The sequence below is a fragment of the Prionailurus bengalensis genome, chromosome E4 (genome assembly GCF_016509475.1).
Source record: "Prionailurus bengalensis isolate Pbe53 chromosome E4, Fcat_Pben_1.1_paternal_pri, whole genome shotgun sequence".
Taxonomy (NCBI): Eukaryota; Metazoa; Chordata; class Mammalia; order Carnivora; family Felidae; genus Prionailurus; species Prionailurus bengalensis.
This window is the reverse complement of record NC_057360.1, coordinates 15,616,114-15,636,481: the sequence shown is the minus strand read 5'-3', so window position 1 is coordinate 15,636,481 and position 20,368 is coordinate 15,616,114. Positions and strand designations below refer to the sequence as shown.

The 20,368-nt window shown below is 37.9% G+C and overlaps 1 protein-coding gene across 1 annotated transcript in view; it reads right to left on the bottom strand.

The window, feature by feature from the left end:
- The window catches only part of KLHL20 (kelch like family member 20), a 64,594-nt gene extending 45,948 nt beyond the window's left edge, over window positions 1-18,646 (bottom strand). Inside the window, exons 1-3 of the mRNA XM_043567932.1 lie at window positions 18,459-18,646; window positions 17,512-17,575; window positions 310-883 (exon numbers count right to left, since the gene is read on the bottom strand). Of these exons, the coding sequence (XP_043423867.1) occupies window positions 310-883; window positions 17,512-17,534 (597 nt within the window). The 5' untranslated portion in view covers window positions 17,535-17,575; window positions 18,459-18,646. The remainder of the gene's footprint in view (window positions 1-309; window positions 884-17,511; window positions 17,576-18,458) is intronic.
- Window positions 18,647-20,368: the final 1,722 nt, after the last annotated feature.

The following is a 20,368-nucleotide window of genomic DNA, read 5'->3' as shown; positions in this document are numbered from 1 at the left end:
TAATGAATTAATAAACTGAATACAGTTTATTAATGAATCAATGAACTGTTTTCTGACTTATAAACTAGTTTATGAATATGGCTAGGGAGAATCAAATCCCTAAACCTTAACTTTTGCTGACAGAACATAAAATTGGCCTTTAAATAAAAACCAGGCTGAGAATTGATAATAACTTATTTCTTTGATATTATAAGTTAGAATCCACAGTAAATACCCAAACAGGTACATGTTAGTTAGCAGAACGTGAACTCATATTGCTCTCCTGACAAATGCATTATGAATGCATTCAAACCACCAAGTATAACTCACCTCTTGAAAGTTATGTTGAGTGAACTTGTCTGCTATCCTTAGCAACTCACGACATGAATGTGTGTCAGCAAAAGCCCGAATGCCCAGGCAATTAGAAGGATCTAATTGTCTCTTTAAGAATTCACAGCAGGCTTCCTGTATTTCTGCCAACTGGAGGAGGCAAGCAGCTGGCAGAAGGGTCTGAACATTGCCCTCTTCCACAGTTATCTGGGAGGTATACGCAAAGTCAATCAGTAGTTCCATAGCCCTCTCATCTATGTCTCGGATCACTACTTCCGTCTGACGGCTTTCTGCCAATTCTCCTGTAAACATAGCTCGGAAGTAGGGACTGCAGGCTGACAAAATGACTCGATGGGCATATATCTTCTTAGCGCCCACAACTAGCACCACATCGCATAGCTCCCGATGCTTTCTCAGAAGATTAATCACTTCCAAGGTTTGTCGAGGGTGCTTGTCTGAAATATAGGGCATGCGGGCGGGTTGGGGAACCCCTTCTGGCAGTTTATTGGGGTCTCCAAGGGTGCAGCGGCTTGTTACATCCATTCCAGTCTCTCCTGGTCGAATGTTGGTACACCTACAGGAATGGGGGAAGGAGGGAGAAGAGATGATGGCAATATTATTAGAAACTCACTTTTGCCATAAAGTGTTCACAAGTAAAGAGATAAAGAAACCTGCAGGTAATCAAAAGGGAGAACTAAGTCCCCAAAGGGCTTCCATTCTAAGAACACGGGAACTCATAAACTTCCTTAAAGTCTTCTGAAAAACAGCATTAATGCCAAATCAGAGTACTTTCACTATGCACTCCCATAAAATAAAGGACAATTCCTTTTCCATCTCAGAAGTACTCAGACTAGAATGTCTTAGGCCACATCTTTTACAAACTACCTGTAATACATCAATAAAAATTTATGAAAAACATTTGTAAATTATTCTTTCCGCACAAAACAGAGCTATGGACTTTAATTCCTTAATCTGGCTTAGCCAAAATGTTGATATTTCTTTTTCTACAACACAGAAATGTTTCTATCTCATTATAATGGCAATATTTTAGACTTCTCTCAAGTTCAGCCAAAGTTATAAAATATAGCTCATGCTGCATGAAAGGAACAAAAAGGGAGGCCAGGGCCCCTAAAATTAACTTTATATGTAGTACTGTATTTCCTTTATTCTAATATGCATAGTTTTCACAGTTTATACAGGCGATCACAATGGTCCTAAGTAAAAAACAAACCAAAACTAAACTAAAAAAAAAAAAAAAAAAACTAAAAAAAAATCCTAAGCACAGGTTACAAAAACTAGTGTTAACAGGATGCTACAGATAATTACTGGTGGCCAGACATTCTTTTGTCTGTGAATGAGAGGAAAGCTTAGATAGAACTTTGTAACATTAAAGAAAACTGAGGTATGGACAAATTATATGGACAAATACATGCTAGACTGTCAGCTAATAAAAGCTTTGCATACGTTTAATGCAACTTACACTACTAAGAAGTTATTAAACGAACCATATGACTTATAAGTGAGGAAATATAGTAAATAACTATGTAGTTAATCATATTAGTTTGTTCCTAGAAAGGGAAAGAATCAAACCAAATATTTTAGAAGCCATTCACAGGGAGAAATGAGTTAAAATTCCCTCCCCTTGTATAAGTTCAACCATAGATGTCTCAAAAATATTTTACCATATCTTAAATTAAGATTTTCTTTTTCCCTTCAAGTCTAACCACTCTGAGGGTTGGGTACTATGGCTACTCTGTACCAGCAGCATAAAGTTTCATACACTGTAGAAAAGACGGGCCTGGGTTGAAATGCTAGTACTGACAATTACTGGGCAAGTTACTTATCCTCTGTAATCCTCAATTTCTTCAGCTGTAAAATGGGCATCTATCCTATATTGGCAAAGATTAAAGGAGATAATGCACATAAAAGCTTCCAGTTCAGGGCTTGCTACATTTTAAATTGCAGCTATTGTAGTAATAGAATTATTACGTTCCTTTCCAATGAGGTCATTATGCTTACCCATATTAGAAATCAAGTCTGAGTTGATATGCTTCAATTAATATTTAAATAAATTTTGAATTAATAGTAATCCAGCAAGTCTGGATTGAAGTTTACCTTTACTTAGAAATCTTTTCTTCACAGTTTATGAACATTCAAGTGGGAAAGAAGATGGCAGGTGAAATAGTTTTTTAGTAGGATTCTTAGGAGCCTCTGTACAAAGATTTTGTCAGACTAATTTGGGGACAGAGATATTAAATCTGACAATAAGCCTCATTTATTTAAAAGTACCATATATTTCCAACTGTTCCCACCAAATCAGTCAGAATCAAGGAAGGTTTACTATGGTTACAAAAGAAATATATAGGTCCATAAATAGACATTCCCCACTTTACAAATGAATACTTTTCCCAACATTTAATTTTATGTTAGGTATTTGGAGGCTTATATACTTCTGTAGCAAGAGTGCTGTAAATGGGAGCTAGGTTTAGTTGTAAAATAAACTTAGTGTGTCATAAGCAGCACTGAAAAAATGAAACATAAGAAAAAATATTGGCATATATTCCCTTTAGTTCACTGTTTCAACTGTGTGTTGTATACACACACGGATTCATATATATCTATATAATTGGGTCCCTTTGTAAGCTCTATGTTATAGCAATAAATTTAAAAGCCACTGACATAGAGTTCTGACCTGAATTTTGAAGTCCGAAGACACAAAGGCCAAGAGGTTCAAGGAGAAGGAAAAGAACATTTCTCGTTTTGGGATTGATTAAGGGTTTGTTGTTGCTGTTGTGTTTGGTGGCTTTTGAGTGGGATGGTGGCTGGAGCTCGGGAAGCTACTCTTACATGCAGACTTTGGAAGTCTATAAGTTGGGCCTTTCCTGTACATGTAAGTATGTGTTACCCTAACTGTGCTAAAGGACACCCTCTTGAGAGGCTGTAATAATTATTTTCCTTTAAAAAGGGATCTGGAAAAAATGAGGGTGACAGCTCTGTAAATTTCTCAAATTTGATACACACAACATCATAGGATCAGGGTATATGTGTGTTAATAAATTTTACATGTTAATGTTCTCCAGAAATCTTTAAATACTTTTTTTTAGATGTTTATTTATTTCTGAGACACAGAGAGACAGAGCACGAGTGGGGGAGGGGCAGAGAGGAGGGAGACACAGAATCTGGAGCAGGCCCCAGGCTCTGAGCTGTCAGTACAGAGCCTGACATGGGGCTTGAACTCACAAACGGTGAGATCGTGACCTGAGCTGAAGTAGGTCACTCAACAGACTGAGCCACCTAGGCACCCCATCCAGAAACCTTTAAATATGAAAAGCAACCTTGCTTGCTTGTCATAATTTGTTACCTAGCTTGAAGAATGGAGATTGAGATTTGAAATAGAATGCATCATCAGATCATCTAGCATAATACCCTCCTTTAACAGATGAAGGAACTGATTTGGTTAGGTGACTTCTTTAAAATCATGAAGCTTTCTTTCAGTAGCACAGCAGGTCTCCTGATACTCTAGGATAAACTACAACTATCTCCTGGGGCACTGTAAACATTTAATAACGTGACTGATGTGAATGTTGTGTTAGGGAAAGAAGGGAGATGTAGAATTATTTAACAATTCAAAGTAAGATTTTCAGTTTTTTCCCTTATGGATATCCAAATTTCTGTACAACTTTTTAAAGCCCAGAAAGCTACAGTTAAACACAGATTATTTTGGTCTAGTCATCATGAAGAACTTCACCAGTGGACTATCAGAAGAGTCAAGTAACTTGGTAACAGGACCACAAAATGAATGTCAGGCTTAAGGAAAATAGCATAATAAAATTGAACCTAAGTCTTTCCTTTTCCAGCTTAAAAAAACCTGGGATGGTCTAAGAAATTTTCAGAATTATCTCTAAACATTTCTAAAATAGTCAAAGGTTATTACCTTTTAAAAAGTGATTCCAGGTAATATATAAGAGAAGCAAGTTTATACCTTATGTTCATATTTCACATGTAGAAATTGAGGTGTTAACTTCCTAGGTAAATGCCACAAACTTAAATTGACAAATAATTATAATGAAGATATTCAGATTTTCATAATTATCACACTGTATCTACCAGCATGAAAAAATCTATGCTCCTCTAAGTTGGTAATTATTCTTTTAACACATATTTACTAATTGCATATAATTTACAAAGCAGTTTGTTTGAAGTGAGAAAAAATCAAAGGAATATAAAGAGGCAATCAGGGAATCTATCTAGAAGAGGGGATACATGAATAACCAGAGAAAGGGCAATCAGGACACAAATTGTGGTCAGAAAGGCAAAAATCGGTATAGTATTTGTTTATACTGGAAAGATCCTAGATCTGATTGGCATAAGCTACAAGGTTACTTCAAGGGTATGTATTTTTGTTGTGAAGTAGGAATATTACATTGGGTTATTCTGGAACTTAGGTGAAATATCCCATACCCATGGTCCAGATCATTATATTTCTGTTTCTGATTCTACACTCACTAAGCAGTCTTCTCATGAATAATTCTTCCAGAGATATCATGTTATTTAAAAGGAGGCATAGGTGACTCTGAGTTTTAGGTCACCCTCATGTGAGTCTTACAGACTTAATCATCTATATTGAGAGAGTCTAACATCTGGCCTTCAGGGGACAGTTATCAGTTTACTACCCCTAAAGCTGTAGCATGGACAGGAACTACGGTATAATAAAACACCTGTGTTGAGAGGGTCCCCTGGGAAGGAGAGACTAGAAAAGGACATTTTGGGAAGAAGAAACTACATTTACATTACAAAGGCACAACCTGAAAACAAAGAACATAGTTTTTCCTTTCTCCAACAGCAACCTGTTTTTCCAAAGTACTTATAAATTCAAGCTTTCTATGCTTGGCCTTAGCCCACAGGTGATTCTGTATTCTAGAACACAAACTGTTCATAATTCCTGACATCTGGTAGAAACAGCACCATTTATGCTTGGTAATTTACAGACTGAAAAAAGCTGAGCAGTTAAAGGATAATTTTTGCCACCCATGTAAATAATCAAGGAAGCTTTTAATCACAATGCTTAATGATGCCTTGTACATGGTAGATGCTGAAAGAATAAATCACACGGTTAACAGTGGTGCAATCAAGCTTCTTTTAAAAAGAACCAACATTAAAGACAAGATAAATTCAAAAATTCCTATTTTAATATTGACATTGCATGTTGAAATGAAAACATTTTTGTTGTAACCATAATGATGTACATAAAGACAGTACTGTTGAACTTAGATATAAACAATTTTTTATTTCACCTACATACAATAAGGAAGCTAATTTCTACATCTCTGTCTTTTCATTTAAAAGTATACCATAGCAAGAAAAAAAAAAAAAAACCTGTGCTGTTAATTATTGTATGAGTACAGATTCTGACTTTTAATAATGGGTAATTTCTATGAGCACTGGGTGTTGTAGGTAGGTGATGAACCCTGGGAATCTACCCCCAAAACCAAGAGCATACTGTACACACTACATGTTAGCCAATTCGACAACAAATTATATTTAAAAAAAATAACAGGTAGTTTCTATACTTTTATCAGTGGTCTGGTTTGCAAACTTGCTAAGAATTCCCTTAAATGAGGTCATTCTCCAAAGGTCTGTCCTCTCTGCTCTCTATACACATTCTTAGGGGGAACTCGTCTAACCTCATGGTTCCCATCATCCATATGTGAATGGCTAAAAGGGCCTTATCTTCTGTCTGAATAAATTCTGAATTTGGATCCATATGAATGTCTTGTATCACACAAGTGAAAATATCTCAATGATATATCTAAAACTGATTCCTTGATTCTCTACCTTCCTCCATGTCTCTCTTCTAGCCTTCCCCAGATTAATAAAAAGCAATTCATTCTTCCAGTTTCTCAGGCCAAAAATCTTGGGCCTCTTCCCTTCCACACACCCTCAAACCCAATCCATCAGCAAATCCTGTCATTCTAGCTCCAAATAATATCTAGATTCCAACTATTTCTCTACATCTTCACCAGCCCCACCCTAATTCAGGCTATTCTCACCCTTTTGTAATATTGTAATAGTCTCATAAATAGTCTTCTTGCTTCCACCTTTGCCAATTTATATTCTATTCTCTAAAGAACCTAACTGGTCGTTTAGAAAAGTCAGATTACACCACTCCTCTGCTTAAAATGCTTTAAATACTCAGTCAAAAACAAAGAATATAAGGTTTACCAGCTTCGACATGACTCTTCCCCTGGCTCGCTCTCTGAATTCATCTCCTATTGCTTTCCTCTTGCCCACTGTTCTCTAGTCACACAGACTTACCTTGATATTTTCTGGGACATACCAAGACTTCTCTTGCTTCAGACTCTTATTCCTTCTTCCTGAAAGTTTCTTCCCCCAAATATTTATGAAGCTCACTCTGTCATTTCTTTCAGATCTCTGCTCAAATGCCAACTTATCACACAACTGTAGGGGCCAAGGGCAGGCCATCTAAAGATGGGACACTTTGGCATGAACATTGAGTTAAAAGCAATCCTGGGTCACCTGGGTGGCTCAGTTGCTTAAGGATCTGACTCTTGGTTTCGGCTCAGGTCATGATCTCAGTTCATGAGTTCAAGACCCACATCGGGCTCTGTGCTGGCAGTGTGGAGCCTACTTGGGATTGATTCTCTCTCTCCCTCTCTCTCTCTGCCCCACCCCTGTTCTCTTTTAGTAAATAAACGTAAAATATATATATATATATATATATATATATATATATATATGTATGTAAATAAAAGCAATCCAAACCCAGCAGATTCAGAAAAAGCTCTACACCTCCCTTCAACTGCCTGCTTTACCAGGAAGGCAGCTATTGACAGAGATTCCTCTTTATCTAAGAAACTAATCTGCAGAATAGGATACCTTTGTTTTCCAAACATCTTTGCCTTCTAATGGTCTTTCTCCCCTTTGTACCCTCAGTCCAATACCCCTTGCCTTAGCTCACATAAGCATCATGTTGCCTATCTTTGGGATTTCCATGTCTGCGTGGATTCCCTCTCCAGATGCTATTGAATTTGATTTCCTCATTGTCTCATTGTTAATTTGATTCTAAGTCCAGCTTGAAGGACCTCGAATGGCAGAGGAAATTCCTTCTCCCCAACACCACCTTATATGAAATAGTATCTCTTATTTCTACCACTCTATACCCTTTAATTTTCTTCATAAATATATTCCCTCCTGACATACTATATTGGCTTTATCGCCTAATTAGAATATAAGATCAATGAGAACAAGGCCCTTGTTTTCTTTTGCTCACTGCTATATCCCAATACCGGGGTCTAGTGTTCACTAAATTGTTGTTAAATGAATTCAACTTTTCTTTCTGCCAAAATAAATTATACCCTCCGAACTCTTGTCTCATTCTCTCAAAACCAGGTTTGTAGCCAGGCAAGCTTGTAGCCAGGTTCAAACCTTACCTCCATTACTTATTAGGTATAATCTTGGGCAAATTGCTTAACTTCCTGATCCTCAAGTTAATTATTTGTAACATAGGGATAATTACACTTACCTCACAAAGAGTGACAGTGTTGGGATTTGTCTGAATGTAGGTCCTCTGACTTTGAAGTCAGTGCCTTACAATTCCAAACTATCTTAGGCAACTGGATTGAGTGTTTGAAACAGAAATGACTCTGGTAACCTGATTTACGTGGTTGTCATTCTTAGAAGGGAAAAAAAAGCAAGCATATTGCCACATGGCTAGACCACACTGCCCTTTTAGGAGAATGAGAAGCAATGACAACAGGGATTACCGGTAGGCTGACACTTTAAGGAGTACCTCATTTTAAATGTTCTGAGAAGCTGTATTTAATTCTAGCAATTTAATTCTAGAAGCCATATTTAATTCTATACACTAAGTTATTTCTCCTATGGTTATGCTATTTGTTTTTGTAAATGTGTACTTTTAAAATTCTGAGCGCACATCCTCTATTATTCTTATTACAACCACGGGATTCTACTGGCAGAAAAGCAAGTTTTTTGGTACATTTTTCTGGGCACCTTTTGAAAGGAAGTTATAATAAGGGTCCTAGAAATAGATTGTGTTCACACCTTGTCACATCTATATTCACAACTTCTTTGTTTGGAGTCTGATGAAATAAATACTCTAAAGAGTTGGGGGTGGGATGGTAAACTGAGGTGTGATCTGCTCCCCAGGACAGAACCCTAAGAAAGGTTTTAATTAAATCTTAGGGTGGCAAGCTTTATTGTCCAAGTAAAAATTCATCTATAAAAACAAGAAGATCTCAAATTATTTGCTTTTTCAATCTGTGGCTTTTTATTCCAATATTGAACAAATGACATTACAAATATACACAAAAAAGAAACTGAACTCAAATAACATTTTTATTAACTTAATTTACAAGATTAATCTATATGTATTTTAAGATTTAAGGAGGCAAGTGGAAAGGATTATTCTGGACTCTATCCACATTTAACAAACTAGGGAGACCAAACAGAGCTTCTGCCTTCTCCCCGAAAGACTCTGTCAATTCTGGGAAAGAATCAGTCTATCTAAAACCAAAGGGTATAAAATCTGCTAATAATAACTTTAGCAGATTTTGTATTCTTTTAGCACTGATGAAAAACATAACTTCAAGATAAATTCTATTAATACCATATTTTACCATCAACTCTCTCAAATTTTAACATAATCTTGATTTGTTCCTCCTCTAGCCGTGTGTTTCAGGGGAAGATGACCATGTTTGGAAGGATGAATCCTGACTTCTTTCAAATCATTTAGCTGATGGCATTCTCTTACCTAAGCTGGTCATCAAATTACAGGAACAGATTTACATTCCATAATTTAGGGAGTTTCTTCTGCAGGGCATTAACAAGGAAGAATGCAGCATTCTACACTGGTAGGTGGTGGGATGGGAGACCAATTTTAGGGCAGGATTAAGCCGACACTGCACAAACTACACTGGAGAGACAGAGAACTTGGGTCCAAGATGGTATTACCAAGCCATCAACCAGTCTTGGAGCCCAACCCGACCTCTGGCCTTCTGGTTATGTAAATAAAAGATTTCCATGTTGATTATGCTAGTCTGAGTCAGGACTTTCAGCCCAAAGCATTCTGATACCAAAAACATGGTAGTTAAAATGTGAAACGGTAAAATCAGCCACGCATTCTAAATTTCCTAACCAATTTGAATTTAGAAATTTACTCTTGCTTTGATTAGTAAATTAGTCTTTTTCTAAAAAATATTTTTTTTTATTAAAAAAAATTTTTTTTCAACGTTTTTTATTTATTTTTGGGACAGAGAGAGACAGAGCATGAATGGGGGAGGGGCAGAGAGAGAGGGAGACACAGAATCGGAAACAGGCTCCAGGCTCTGAGCCATCAGCCCAGAGCCTGACACGGGGCTCGAACTCATGGACCGCGAGATCGTGACCTGGCTGAAGTCGGACGCTTAACCGACTGCGCCACCCAGGCGCCCCTAAAAATATTAAAAAAAAATGTTTATTTACTTTGATTTGAGAGATAGAGCATAAGTAGAAGAGGAGCTAGGTGGTGGGCGGAGAGTGAATCTGAAGCAGAGCTTCGTGGGGCTTGATCTCAAAAACTGGGAGATTATGACCTGAGCTTAAATCAAGAGACGCTTAACCAACTGAGCCACCCAGGCGCCCCCAACTACTCTTGTATACAGAGGGTCTTCCTCCATTATTATCATATTTTCTAAACATGGTACTGATAGATTTAAGATCATGGTCTGAATGTGTGGCTTTTCTTTCAAATGAAATGAAAATGTGAGAAGACTAGATATTGTTATTTACTGACTGTTCAATTCCCACTAGGCTGTTATATTCACTTTTAAAATATTCTGTTTCTTTGACACTAGATATATGAGGGTGCTTAATAAAAATTCAGGCTCCTGAGGTGCTAGAGAATCAGAATCTCTGGTGATATGACTCTAGAATCTGTATTTAGCAAGCAGGTAATTTTAAACACATTAAAATGTGAATAAATGACTGACTTAATAAAATCTGACTAATAAAATAAAAATCTCTTTTTCAGTGGAAGTCAGTTTTTACAAAAAGAATATACTGACCTAAATTGAAGGGAAATAACAGGGTAGGGAAAGCAAGAATTCAAAATGCAGCTATAAAGGAAAAAAAAAGTAAAACATATTGTCAAACCTATAAATTAAACAAGAAGGATTCACTTACCCAAAATGTCAATAAATCTAAACAATTCTATAAGGCAAGCATCAGATATTATGGAATCAGTTTAAGAAACTATAATTACTACAACTGAATCTCTACATAGCGAGAAGAAAAAAACTGCTATTATAAATTTTCAATTATTATTTTACATTCTGGGGAAAGGAACAGCATTTATTTCAGAGACAGATGCTGCTTTTGAGAAAACGAGTATTTAGGCCCTTTAATTATGAAAGGCAAGGTGAGGTCCCCTTAGAATGACAAAGACCACCAGAAGGGTTTTGCTTACAGGTTTTGTTTTGTTTTGAGATTGAAACTGAAATTGCATTTGAGTACCATCAGGAGGGCTTGTACTCTTAGTTCGCCACAGTCCCTACCACTCTATCTTACGTGAAGCCATGCCACACATTCAATATGATCTAAAGACATTAAGATTTTGTTTTTTAACCACTTCTACTAGAGATATCAGGATTGTAACAAAGAGACTAAACTGCTCAGTATAATAAAGTAACAATAATTGAGAAGGGAGAATTATAACACATGGGAAAGGAAAGGGGGGCACTGATAAAAATGGTGGCAGGTTGTGATCTAAGGGGAGACAGCCAGTAAGAAAATAATGAATAGTCAAAAAACTTCATTATCCCTAAATTTTCAGTAAAAACCTGAAGTTTCCAATGGCAGTGGTTAATGAAGGTAAAGAAAGAGATACTGGGTATGGAGTATTTCCAAAATGAAGTTTGCCTGTGACAAGAAGAGACCTTTAATGTCAGTTTAAAGTGGAAGAAGACTAGAAAATGATATATACTAATATGAAGAATGAGAAAGAGGGAGCAATTTAAAAAAATAATAGAGAATAAATGATGGTGCGAGATCCTTGAAGAGGGGGAGTATACAGAACCAAAATACAGAGGAATGACTCTTTGACAAAGGGTAGAAAGGCTTACATAAGAGCTCAGAGTAAGGGAGTAAGGGGGCGGAGATAATGAGGAAACAGATACATTTATTTTGTGGTAAGGAGGTATCAGGGCCTTGGGAAAGTTCATACCTGATGGCCTCTATTTTTTCTGTGAAGTTGGGGGAGCAGGCCATTGCTGGCAGTGAGAGGGGTAGTGACAGGGTCATGAGAGAATGCATGAAGGTGTGACACAGCTGCTTCAGGCAGTGAGTACGCGTTAACTGGGGAATGAGTAAGCATTAACCAGGGACCTACAGATTTACTGTTGGATAACTCTGTTGGCTCAAATAATATACGTTTTAATTGTTTATTTTTTATTTATCATTCTGAGAGACAGAGGAGAGAGAGAGAGTAGGGGGTGGGGGTAAAGAGAGAAGGGGAGAGAGAATGCCAAGCAGGCTCCACAGGGCACAGCCTGATGCAGGGCTCAATCCCATAAGCTGTGAGATCATGACCTGAGCTAAAATCAAGAGCTGGATGCTTAGCTGACTGAGCCACCCAGGCACCCCTGGCTCAAATAGTATTAAAGATTCTGATTAGAGTAGCATGAATTCCCCATGGCTTCTTTTTTCCAGCAGTAATCAGCAGTCCAAATCAAGGAATATAAATGCTTGCATTAATCAAGAGTTGGGAGATGCCACACAATCTAGGGAGTTATGTGATGGCTAGAAAATGGTTGAAGTGGTTGCAGAAACAGTAGGGGCAAAGGCATGTTGAACTGATAGAGTGGCATTCCAGAGGTTATTCTCAGAAAACAAGTTATGAAGACTTATTATCCCAGAGAGAAAGTTTTTCTCAGTGTGAGTAGGAATGAATAGTCAAAATAAGTAAAGGTGAAAGTCATAAGAATGTATGTATGTATCTATGTATCTGTGTGTTTATTTATCAAAAAAATGTTTAATGTTTATTTCTGAGAGAGAGAGAGAGACAGAGCATGAGCAGGGGCAGAGAGAGAGGGAGACACAGAATCTGAAACAGGCTCCAGGTTCTGAGCTGTCAGCACAGAGCCTGACGTGGGGTTTGAACTAAGGAACAGTGAGATCATGACCCGAGCTGAAGTTGGACGCTCAACCAACTGAGCCACCCAGGCGCCCCACAAGAATGTATTTATTTATGTTTGTACTCTATAGTTAAAAGTTTGTTTTAAAAGTCCCAACAATCTAGGAAGTCAAGGAAATGTGGGGTAGGTAAAGAGATGGGTAATTTCCACAAACACTGATACCTCTACCCACCCAAAATGTGTAAGCCACCCTCAAGTTTCAGGGCTACCATGTCACACATTCCTTAGACCTTTTACTCCAAAAGTAATATTCTTAGTTGAGGAAAGAGCCATTTTCTGTAAGGGGTTAACATAATTTGAAATCAACGCAATAAAAAGTTTAGAAAACACAGTCTCTGCTTCTAAAGCATTTATAATCAAGTTTTGTCTCCTAGTCCAAAGACCTGCAAATCTTTTCTTAGCCTGGAATTGTGCTCCCTACCTAAATGAACATCTCTCCCTTTATACTTCAAAAGTTCTGTTTTAATTCTGAAATTAACAGCCTTCTCTTAAAAAAACAAACAAAAAAAAGATTCAGCTAAACTGACCATTATTTAAAGTCCCAAGCAGGCTTGAAAAAAGAGAAAACTACAGATAGGAGTATAAAAACCCTTAAGACAGAAATAATAGCCCAAAGTGCCAGCTCTGCTTACCAGGAGGGCACCCACTAGCACTACACAAATTCCATACCTGATTCCATACCAGGAAGTCAGGCTGTAACCCCTTAATCTGAAAACAGGTCATAAATGCTTTAGCCCTAAAATACCTCATCCCTGCTTACTGGGTAAAATGAGTATCAGGATTGGTCCAGCCATCAAGGCATGAAGGAGGAAGAGCATGCAAACAAGCTAGCCTCCCTTTACGTCAGGACAGCCAGGGCCTCCTTGGATACCTCTTAGCAGATTCTGCTGACATTTCATTGGCAGCACTGTGTTATACGGCCATCTCAAATGCAAAGAAGATGATGATACCAAGCATAATATTTATGTTCCTGTTTCTATATAGTAAAGGAAAGGAAGAACAGTTGTTCAGCAAGCTAACCTACAGTGCATGCCACACCAAGGAAGAGTCATTTTACACTAACAGGTACATTTTACACTACTATTTTTAAACATGCATTTTAGACGGATTAAAATAAATAGGAAATTCTAAAGATATGAGACCTGAATGGGATTGTTATTGTTGTTTGAAGCAAGGAGAAGCTCATCTGATCTTGAGGTTCTGTCCTTGGCATCCCCCCTTTTCTGTTCTACCCTCATTCATGCCTACAACTTCAAGAACATTCTGTGGGCTGCTGATGCGCAATTTTTTGCATCTCTTCTGCTCTCTTGTGTCCCAAACCCATATTCCAGTTATATGCTGGCTATCTCTGTTGGCTGGTTTCCTAGACATAACAATCTTAAAACGTATGAAAGAGAAACTACTTCTGGCTTACTGAAACCTGTTGGTGCCTCTTTCTGTATTTTTGATCTCATCATGGCAGCACCTGGTTTCCCAAGCTGAAATCCTTGGAGTCATTTATGCTGCTACCTTTTCCTTATTCTATATCCACCAAATCCTTTTGATGTCACTATTAGACAGTCTTAATTCCATCCTCTTCTCTCAATCCCCACTGCCACAGATCTACTTCCAATCGCCATCAGGTTTCACCTAAACCACCACAACTCCTGTAATTAGTTTCTTTGCCGTCATTTCTTCCCTCTTTCTAGTCTATGCCCTTTCCTCCCAAAGATCAGCCCCAAGAACAAATCTAATCTATATAACAATGTACACTGGTTCTTAAATACCTAGAGGATAAAGCCGAACTCTTTCCCATGGTTGCAGCCTAATTCTCTATGATTTTTCGCTGTTTCACTTTTTCTGCCCCCACATGCTCTACACTGCAGATATACTCACCATTCCATTCATGTCATATACTTGCAGGTCTTGGTGTCTTTTTTTGAGGTGGGGGCACAGCACAGATGTTCCTTCTGTTTATGGGGTCTTTAATTAACTTCCTTCTTTAAATTCGTATCTTTTAAAGTACATTCTTTACTTTAAAGCAAATCCTTATCCTTTCTAGAAGATCCAGCTCAAATATCACCATCTCTGTGAAGCTCTACTCATCTTCACAGAGCAGAAGTTCCCTTCTCTATGTTTACATCTCTATTAAAATTCTGTTCATGTTGTAGTATGGTGTCTATTCACATGTCTTTCCATCTCTTCATCTGCACATATACAGTATATGGGCATATAATCAGTTCTGTAGAAATGTTTGGCGAGTGAATGAATCAATTCCTAATAAAATCAGGCTCAGTTTCCTATTTATATATTTAAGGAAGGAAATAATTACATTGCAAAATGATTTAGTATCTCTAAATGAAATACATGATTAAAAAATAGTATCTTAGGGGTGACTGGGTGGCTCAGTCCATTAAGCATCCAACTTCAACTCAGGTCATGATCTTGCAGTTTGTGGGTTCAAGCCCCATATCGGGTTCTGTGCTGACAGCTCAGAGCCTGGAGCCTGCTTTGGATCTGTCTCTCCTCCTCTCTTTGCCCCTTCCCTGCTCACATTCTGTCTCTCTCTCTCAAAAATAAATAAACATTAAAAAATAATATGTCGGGAAACAGGCATATTTTTGGTGAGACTAGATTGGTATAATCTCTAAGGAAGGAAATTTGTCAATATATACCAAAATTTAAAAACACACATACTCTTTGGGCAATTCTACATCTAAGAATTTATTCTATGCATACACATTTGGGCAAAAACAACTGGCAAGGATATTCACTGCAGACTGGTTGTAATAGCAAAATATTTGAAATAGCTTTAAGTGTCTCCGAAAAGGACTGGTTAACTATATGGCACTTACAGACAATGAAATACTAAGTAGCTAGCAAAAAGAATAAGGTGGGTCTATATGTATTTGTCATAATCTACAAGATAATGTGTGAAGTGAAAAAAGAAAGATATCGTAGAATGTGCACGGTATGCTGACATTAGTGTTTTTAGAAAAGGAGAGTTGTTGTGTATGCTTGTATGTCCATTATGTTTATGAAAAATGAATAAGAAACTGTTTGTAGTGGTTGCCTATTAAGAGAACTGGGAGCTGGGGTCAGCATTGGGAGACTTACTTTTCACTGACCATCTTATTGTATCTTTTAAATTTTGTATCTGTACACATAATAGCTATTTAAATGAATTCAATGAAGCTTTACTAGTAAGGTGTCAATCAATTTCATAAAACTTTGTAATTAAGCATTAAAATACCTTTAACAAACTTGTTTTCAGCCTTTTCTTGTTCATATTTTTTGGCAGGTAGCACGCAGGGAAAAAGTCTGCAGGTACTGTTTAGTCATTTAAATGATTATTCAGGAATCATTAGGCACCAGGGATGCAAAGGTATAGAAGACTCAAAATTCTCTAGTAGGGAGAATAAACGTGTATTCAAATAATCTTAATAGAGTTACTTCTTATTCAAAGCTTCTCCAATAGCAGCTAAGTATAAAACCAACATTACTGCACAGAGACTGCCTTCTGGGCTGCAGCTACAAGAATGACAGCCAAGCAGGGAAAGGTAAGCAAATGTAAAATTAAATCCGAGATCAATGGGTAGGCCAGGCTCTGGCCAAGTGATGGTAATGAAGAAAGAGCTGTAGTTTGACAATTAATGGCACAAGAATTCTCTCAACATGATTTTGAATAACTGGCAGTATTATATAATAAAGAAAAAAAAGCATGTAGATATGAGTAAGTGAATATTTTATATAGAAATTACTGATAAACCAAAGACATTCCCACGCTGTGCCTTCTCTTTTTAAAAAATAATAAGCTCTTATTTTAGCAATTACATAAGATATGACATTTATGGCAGGTGAGGAACAGAAGCAATGAGGAAGAGAAGCAATCAGTGGTTTTTGCAACCATGATACAGGATAAAGTGGTAAAGCATTTAATAGATGTTAATTTCTTCATGTACTCTGCAGTCAAATATTATTCCTACATGAAGTTAGATACAAATAAGATACTGACATTTGTTACATCATATCATCTTTAATCTGGAGATCTCAAAGCATTTGAAAGCATTCATTAGTTCCCAATATCCTGGTCAGATACATTAGAAAAATAAGTTGGGGCACAGAGAAGGTAAACAGTTCAAGGTCAATCAAAAAAATCAATAACAGATTTGGAAAACAATATATATTATTGTTCCTGGTCCTAAGTCATAAGTCATACCCCCATCATTTAATGTTTCTTCCCCTAAAATGTTTTTTTTTTCTCTTCTCTGGCTCTGCCAGAGCCATTTCTCTTTGATGCTAAGTAACAAATGATTACATACAGTTCAATAAATGTGAAATGAGTTTAAAGAACAAAGAAAAAGAACTGGGCTGATTTTGTTTTGATGACTCTAGATCTATTTGTTAGAAAAGATTAAGAAAAAACATTATCAACTTTAGAATTGGGAGGGCTTATGATTGTCTATATAATCTTACACTCTGTTCCATTTTTCTATGGGTTAAATTATTATGTCCACTACCTTTTTCAGTCCCCCAAGAATCTTTCCTGCAATGCAGCTATTTTAATTAACAGAACAAATGTACTACTGATCATCAATAAAATAGGCCAAACCATAATTAGGTATACGTACAGTGTATTACAAATTATTATTATTCTTCAATGGCAACAGAACCTTCTACATTCTATAGAGAATTGAAGACTAAGGAACTCAGAGAGTATCATATCACACTTAATGATTATCACAAAAATTACCATGAAAGAAGGAAAATTTAAATGTTAACAACTACGTAAAATTCGTAACGTTCTTTAGACATGTAAGTACTATATTGGGCTCTTATTTAAAATGTGATTAATTCTAGATAATACTTTTGATTTATTTTAGAACAAGAATCATCAGTTCCAGCAGAATTTGGTAAAGTTTGAAAACCCTTTCAAAAAATTAAATGAAGTCCTGAATTATTCCATGTTGAATTTCAATCAGTGAAACTGAAGGTTTTCCTCCTAAAAGCCTACCTGCGCATTGGCTTTCCTTCCATGCACCATGAAAAGTACCCTTCACCACACTCTACAGCCGAACCTAAGACAACAGAAAAGCAGTAACTTAATAAAAAACTATTTCTGATCATTTCGTTCAGTGATAAAAAAAAAACAACAACATCATATTATACCACAGGCCTTTTGCATCTGCACCGTCATAACCTTAGTGCCTTTAAGATGACTATCCTCAGTCTGGATATAGACATGGAAAGCTAAAACGATTATAAGTGAAAGTGAAGAAAGCGCGCTTATACAGTCCTGATTGCTAGGTTAGTTTTGGCCACTCCTCAAAAAGTGCTTGAAGACGTTTAACTTTTGGCCTCACTATCAAGTATACCTACAGAACACATTTACCCACAGAAGTAATAAGAGGATAGACTGGATAGGGAACACGCTGGCTTAACAACGGATCTGAAGCTTTAACTTGTCCCGAAGTGACAGGAGCAGGGGGCGGCATTTGCCTTTAAAAACAAACGACTCCGCTTCCGACAGTCGGGCAGCACGAACGGAGCAGAGCTCTGGTTCCAGACTAACATTCTCCTTACAAGCCCTTCGTTCAGTGCCCGAAACAATGTCCACCACCCACTTGGCAAGACCTCGGTAGGTCCCGAGGGTTAAATGGGACGCACAGTACCCATTTCCTTCCCCCGAATTCCAGCTCTTGTCCGGGGAAGCTGTGCAGGGTAAGAACCCCAGCGTCCCCCAGGGCTCCCGGGCAGGGGTGTCAGCCAGCTAGAGCGCAGTCTGGTGCCCCGCGAGGCCCAGCCCCAGCGCCCCAAAAGCCCCGTTTCGGCGCCCACTGACAGGCGGCGGGCGAAGCACGGCCCCCTACCCCACCCGGCAGCTCAGCAACTTAGGACCAGATTTGCAAAGCAAGTTCTGGGCGCTGTCCACTGTCTCCTGCTCTAAGGCGGCTAACTCACCGGCTCTGTCACTTTCTTCTCTGCCGCCGCCCCCTCTCTGCCTGCTCCACTGCCGCCGCTAGCGCAGGCAGGATCAGATCCTCGAACTATTTCCTCCCCACCCCTCTCGTCTCTTCAGCAGCGGAAGCGGTCCTGTTCCTAAATCGTTCCTTCTGGAACTCATACAGCCCGCCAAAAGGTTCCGGCGCGGCTCAGGAAGTAGCCGCGCCCTTTGCTGGAGATTCGGATCGCCTCAAAGACTGCCTGTCCTCTTAGCCACTTCCTCCAATCCTGAGGGTGACCACTTTGCAAGTTCACAGCTGATCTGACAGTATTTGAATACCGAAGTTTCCTTCTTTCTTCTTTGTTTTCCCCACCAGAAGGCAATAGAAAAATGGGTGTAGTCACAAAAAGCTAGGAATTATTTATCCGTAGCTTGTAGGTCTCCTATTGCACTGTATAGGCACAATGTTGCTCCTCATTGTGGAGTGTATGATTGACGCGTGCGTAGGCGGGGCTGACATATCTCTCTTAGGCCCCTGCAATGTGCAAGCTGCTGGGGATACACAGCCAAATCAGAAATAGACCTGACCTTCCAGATTTCCCACAGTTTAGCTTTCAAGATACCAGAGTTTTATCCAAACACTTCACCAAGGACAAACAGATTAGCAGGAGAAAAACAAAAAGTGTTTGTCCAAACACTTTGTGCCGACATTTCAAACACTTCCTCTGTGTGAAAAATTCTTTTTCAATTTGTACTCTGCCCGATTTTACCAGACCACACAGCCATCTGATTTTTACTACACATTTAGACAATATACAAGTGATAAGGTCGGGGACTCAGTTTCAGTAATATCAGTGAAAGACTGTTGCTGTTTTCCTGATATCTTGTAGGCTAAGCATGAATTTAGCCAGATTTTCTTTAGCTGTTCTTCCCATGGGATTGACATATTTGTCCAGTTGTTTCTGAAAGAGAAAGAATACCTTCTGTTAATTAGGTTGTAGTGGGAAACGTGTCACCTTAGATCCAGACCCCCATATTTTGAAATCCTAGTGCTGTGACTGACTTTGTGATCTTGGTCAAAGTTCTTAATCTCCTAAGCATTAGTTTTCTTTGTGTAAAAGAATAATAATGCCTCTTGTATAAAATTGTTTTGAGAAATAAATTATAATGAAGATCATGTTGTGTGTCTGGCACTTAGTAGGTATTCAACAGATGCCAATTTTGTTGCATGCCAAGTACTGCACTAGACTTTAGAAATACAATCATGAATGAGATAGACAACATCCTAAAGCTCTAGTGATCATTTATGTGGTTATGGTGGTTGTTTTCCATTATGAGTAGTTGATCTAAATCATCTCCAAGCAAATGACCCAATACTGACTAGTGAGAAATCAGAGGAAATCTAATGGAGACTGGGGACTTCCTAGTAAATTTAGAAGAGATGCAATAAGAGATAGCATCTTTTCTCTCTGGCCATTGTTGTGTCTGGATGTGACAACTGACACCACTACAACCATTTTGCAACCATGAGAGAAGCCAGAGGAGAGTGAAGCTAGAGAGTAAGGATGGTAGAACATAGAGGCTGAAAGAATTTGGGTCCTTGAATGTCATTTTTAAACTACTCATCCTTCCTTGCCCAGAGACTGCCCTATTGTTGGACTTCTAGTTATGTAAGATAATAAATTTCATATTTTAAAGTGAGTTGGGGGTTTCTAATACCTGCAGCCAGAAGCATACTAATTCATGTAAAAGGATATAGACAATAAACAAGTAAATAAGCAAAATAATTCCAGTCAGTGGCAAATGCTAGTAAGGAAGAAGATAAACAGGGTGATGTTAGGGAGAGTGATTAGTTAAGGCAAGGAGACACTACTTTATTTTTTTATTTTATTTAAAAAATTTTTAATGTTTACTATTTATTTTTGAG